General features: G+C 30.8%; 2 protein-coding genes across 3 annotated transcripts; both read right to left on the bottom strand.

Annotated features, from left to right (window-relative positions):
* Positions 1-324: 324 nt before the first annotated feature.
* Positions 325-3,196, bottom strand: LOC116348417 (oocyte zinc finger protein XlCOF6-like). The gene is made up of 6 exons (XM_031779409.1): positions 2,942-3,196; positions 2,006-2,876; positions 1,672-1,923; positions 1,476-1,608; positions 1,013-1,115; positions 325-954 (listed from the first exon to the last, which is right to left on the bottom strand). The coding sequence occupies exons 1-6, from the start codon at positions 3,140-3,142 to the stop codon at positions 670-672; spliced, it is 1,845 nt and encodes a 614-aa protein (XP_031635269.1). The 5' UTR covers positions 3,143-3,196; the 3' UTR covers positions 325-669.
* Positions 3,197-3,334: 138 nt separating this feature from the next.
* On the bottom strand, positions 3,335-4,254 carry LOC116348416. Of its 2 annotated transcripts, none has more exons than XM_031779407.1 (5): positions 4,058-4,254; positions 3,970-3,996; positions 3,793-3,882; positions 3,613-3,723; positions 3,335-3,534 (listed from the first exon to the last, which is right to left on the bottom strand). In XM_031779407.1, exons 1-5 carry the CDS (start codon positions 4,139-4,141, stop codon positions 3,451-3,453), a joined length of 396 nt encoding a protein of 131 aa, XP_031635267.1. In that variant the 5' UTR covers positions 4,142-4,254; the 3' UTR covers positions 3,335-3,450. The 2 variants fall into 2 exon arrangements, with proteins under 2 accessions (XP_031635267.1, XP_031635268.1); XM_031779408.1 differs by having other exon boundaries at positions 3,613-3,696; positions 4,058-4,249.
* Positions 4,255-4,626: the final 372 nt, after the last annotated feature.

Below are 4,626 nucleotides of genomic sequence, written 5' to 3'. Positions count from 1 at the left end.
GCGCTACAAAAGCGGGCCAAAAAATGTTGTTGATTACAAACAGAAAAATTAAATTTAATGTTAAAACAAATGATATAAGTAAAAAACACTTCTTTCGAAGTTCTCACTGTGACGCAATACTGCACTTCTGAAATCTGAAAATGATCTGATATAAATTTTTAGTGACGCTTGCAATAAAATAGAACACAAACAATTTTTATATTGCGTTGCCTCTCTAATTTTTAGAAAATTAAAAATGAAATTTTCATTGTGATAATGCCCAAATGGCAACGCAATATAAAAATTGTTTGTGTATTTGATTGCAAGCGTCACTGAAAATTTATATCAGATCATTTTCAGATTTCAGATGTGCAGTATTGCGTCACAGTGAGAACTTCGAAAGAAGTGTTTTTTACTTATGTACATATACGCATGAAAATATGTAATACTTGACCACATTTCCATTACCTACCAATATATACAAATTTAATTAAAAATTCACGAAATAATTGGGATTATTCATACAAATTTTATGAAAAATGAGAATTTCCATACAAAATACACTAGGGAAACTCATTGCCCAGATTCACGAGCAACGTTAGGTTAGACCTTTCACGGTTCTAAGGTATATTGACTCTCTCAATTATTTCGCAATCATATTAGTATACAACGTAACCGTTTCTATGTTTTTTACTCATTTGCGGTGATGTTTAGAAAACAATTCATGATGTCATCGTCTTCGTTAATTAATTTGATTAATTCATCATCGTTCATGTCATCGTTCAAAATATTAAAGGCCCCATCATCGTTAATAGCAATTTCCTTATGGATTTTCTTCTCGTGAAGGCGCAGATGATATTTTGAAAAGTAGCGCTTATTACAATTTCTGCACTCGTGACGTTTTTCTTGCGTATGACGATTCATATGTGTACGGTGTGTGACTCGACTTTGTAGCATTTTTTTGCATATTATACACTGTAAATATAAATAATTTTTTAATAATATTATTCATATATATTTTTTCTCAAATTACTTTAAAAGTCTTTCCATTGATGTGAGTGTCCATGTGAGACGTACGCATGCTACTCGTCTTGTATGATTTTTCGCATATTGTGCATTTGAATGGACGTTCATTCCTATCGATATACACACAAAATTAAAATTGATTATTTACTATATTTTTTTACTGTACAAGTAATAGAAAATTTCAACTTTACACCTAAACAATATGTTAATACTGGTTGTGGCTACAGTAATAGTGTGTATAGTGTATAGAATATACTTCATTCTGAGTTAAGAATAATTACTACATTGAGTACAATGAAATCTAAATGAGTGATTTCGTATTTTAAATAACTTTGATTTAGAAAACACAAAACTAACGTGTATTCTACAGAAACCTCGTACCGTATTGAAATGAAAAAATATCGTAGATACTCGTTTCAAGTGTTGTGTATTATGCAATTTGTGTAAAAAAGAATCAAAATGCAACTTACGTATGAGAGCGCATGTGAATTGTAAGTTCTCCTCGTTTTTTGAAAGATTTCTTACATATTTTGCATGCGAATTTTTTGTTTCCAATCAATTTCAAATGTTGTTGTAACGCCTTTTTTGAATCAAACTTTTTTTCTATGGAATAAAATGCGTCACAAATTAGGTTATTTCTTCAAAAAAAACTGAACAATCACCTACCGCATTCGTGGCACTCATATTTTTTTTCTATACAAACATTTCTAAGATGTTTCTGAAGCTCATTGTAAGAGTGAAATGACTCATTACAATACATACATTGCAAGTGTTTTGTATTAACGTGTTTGTTGAGCAAATGGATACAAAGGTGTTCAAAACTAGAAAATTTGGAACCACAATTTGGGCAATTGAATATTTTAGAATGTGACATAATATGATACTTTAATTCGCCAATAGTCTTGTATGTCTTTCTACCTGGATTTGAATCACATAGAACAGAATGGAAATAATAAAAATTGATCAATGAGTAAGGGAAAAATTGGATAAGTGATTATACCTCCTTTTCTACATTCCGCACATGAATAAATTTCACCCTTTTTTGATTGGAATTGTTTGTCTTCGCAAAGAATTTGATATTCAGTGTAGGAGTCGTCGATTTGATCTAATGACATTTTTGGATGCATGTATAAATTATGTTCATTAAGCTTCTTTTTAGAGGCGAATAGCAGACAGCAACTATGGCATGTGGGAAAATGCAAATATCTCGCAATAAAATCAAGTAATTTATTTCTTTTCTGCTTTAATTGCTGTCCGTTTCTTAATCTGTTGTTTTCGTCTGATTGAGAATTTGAATGTGATATATTATGATGTCTATATGTTTGCGTTTGCCATGACATCGATTGCTTTTCGTGGCATTCAAATGTCAGATTGTTATCCATATGGTTTACGACATTTCCAGTATACTTCTTCATTTTCCACTTTTTCGTCATTTCAAAGTTCTCTTCAATGAATTTAGTTGTCAGCTCGTCAGTTTCCTCAATTTGATTAACTTTTGAAGTGATATCAGATTCAATGCTATTTTCTGCGTTTCCAATCGCATCAAAGTCGTAAAACTCAATTTCTTGTCCTTTGGAATAGGTTCTCTTCATTTTTTCACTTGTATTATCGACGAAAATATCAATATTCTGATGGTCTTGCTGTGCATGTTGCATAAAAGCATTTTCTGTATCAAATGTAGCGTTACAAAATGAACATTGAATCGAATCTGGAATGACATGTACCTCTTGTACGGTATTTGTGTCGGATGAAAACATTGAAATTAGTGACTGTTCAGTTCGTTTAGTTTTTTGTTTGAATGTGTAGAAAGTAACAATTTGCTTTTTGCAATCGATGCAAATTTTACTAGGCAGTTTGTCATCTGTCGCAACCTAAATTAAGAGATTTATCTTAGAGAAAATAAACATCAATTTTTTTTTGAAATCACAAAACTTACAGTTATATCAACCGTAAATGCCAACATGTCTGGAATACTAATAATATAACCATCCACAATAGAATTGGAGAAAATATTTTGTAGATTAGGCGGTTGTGATAAACACAAGCGACATACTTTCTTTGGATTTATATCTAATTCGTAATCATTTTCCGAAACTTTTTCAATCACTTCCATTATGTTTTCAAAGCTATTTTTCATTCAATTCGAATAATCTACTCGCAATTGTAATTAACAACTGTCAACAAAACGCGTGGTTCGACAAATGTCATAACGTGGAACTGACTTGTCGTTCTAAGCAGAATAATAAATGAAGTAACAAATTTCAAATACTCACCGCTAAAATTGAATATCAATTCAATGGAGGAATAAAAAAATAAGACTCAATGCAAATATTTGCGATAAAACAGGAATTGAAGAAAATTTATTTGAAATGTTTTGAAAATCATTTTGCTTTTAACAAAAATTATTAGTAATGAAATGTGCATAAGGTATGTATAAACGTAAATTTAACCAGATTTTGTGGGTAAATTTCCGGTTCCATGTGCTTCACGTTTAATGCGTGCCATCATAATAGAATCGGTATCTGGTGCCTGTTTGGGACAAAAAAATAAACTCTCTGGGGCAGAAATGTAAAATATAAAACTGCGAATAAATTAATATGATCCTACGCCTGTTGCTGGAGCTGAACGTGTTGAACGTGGAAGACCCGGGATATTATCTGCTCCAGGAATGTTCTTCGCTATTCCTGAGCCCTGAATAATTTGAAAGAACGTAATAATCTGAATGAAAGTAATCAAATTAAATTTGCGAATACAATAAACTTGTATTCTTTTCTTTGTTTGACTTACCGCATTTTTGAAAGAATTTACTCCTGGGATCGATGAGGGATCTGGGATTCCCCCGGGGATTCCAGGAATTTGGGGAATTTGACGCCGAACCTGGGTATTATTTTAAAAAACGAATCCATTAATAACATTTTATTAATAAGAATTTTAAAATATATGAAGGATTATTTCCACACTAACTCGAATCGGAAGACTATCAGGCTCAACCTGAAAATATATAAAAAATGGTAATTTACATAAAACCAATAAATATTTTCAAAATTCTTACTTGATCAATTGCACAACGAACATTTTCAACAAAATTAAAGCCAATCAACAAAAAACTTGCAAGAAAATAAAGTTTGAAATACATTTTATTCACTATTTTATCACTTCAACGTACAATAATAAAAATATTAATTATATATTGAAATGCTGCTCATGAACTGGTTAAAGGCACAAAATGGACTAACATTCCCGATTGAACTGATGCTCTCTATTTATATATAATTCCAATGTTGAATATATTAAATCTCTTTTACGTTTCAAAACAACATCAAGTTTCCAATTAGAGATCGATAAATTAGCTTTAAATATGCAAATACAGTGCATAATAGATTTTTTGTAACAACACGCACTATTCAAAATTGTTGCATGTATTTATCAAAATCGATAAAAGTCTGTTTCATCAATTCAGAATGAATCCGGATGAAAAAAAAGGTTATCTTGCTATTATTCACCTGAATTATACTGAATTTAATTGCATGTGAAAATCGTAAGACACGATTTTTCGCTTTTGAGTGCTAAAGAAATATTAACCAATATTTAAATCTATAGTACTAGGGGTAGAAACGTGGA

This window comes from Contarinia nasturtii, unplaced genomic scaffold, assembly GCF_009176525.2.
Source record: "Contarinia nasturtii isolate CC-2019 unplaced genomic scaffold, AAFC_CNas_1.1 Cnas_scaffold_2410, whole genome shotgun sequence".
Taxonomy (NCBI): Eukaryota; Metazoa; Arthropoda; class Insecta; order Diptera; family Cecidomyiidae; genus Contarinia; species Contarinia nasturtii.
Note: the sequence above shows the minus strand (reverse complement) of the source record. Positions and strands in the feature narration are given on the sequence as shown.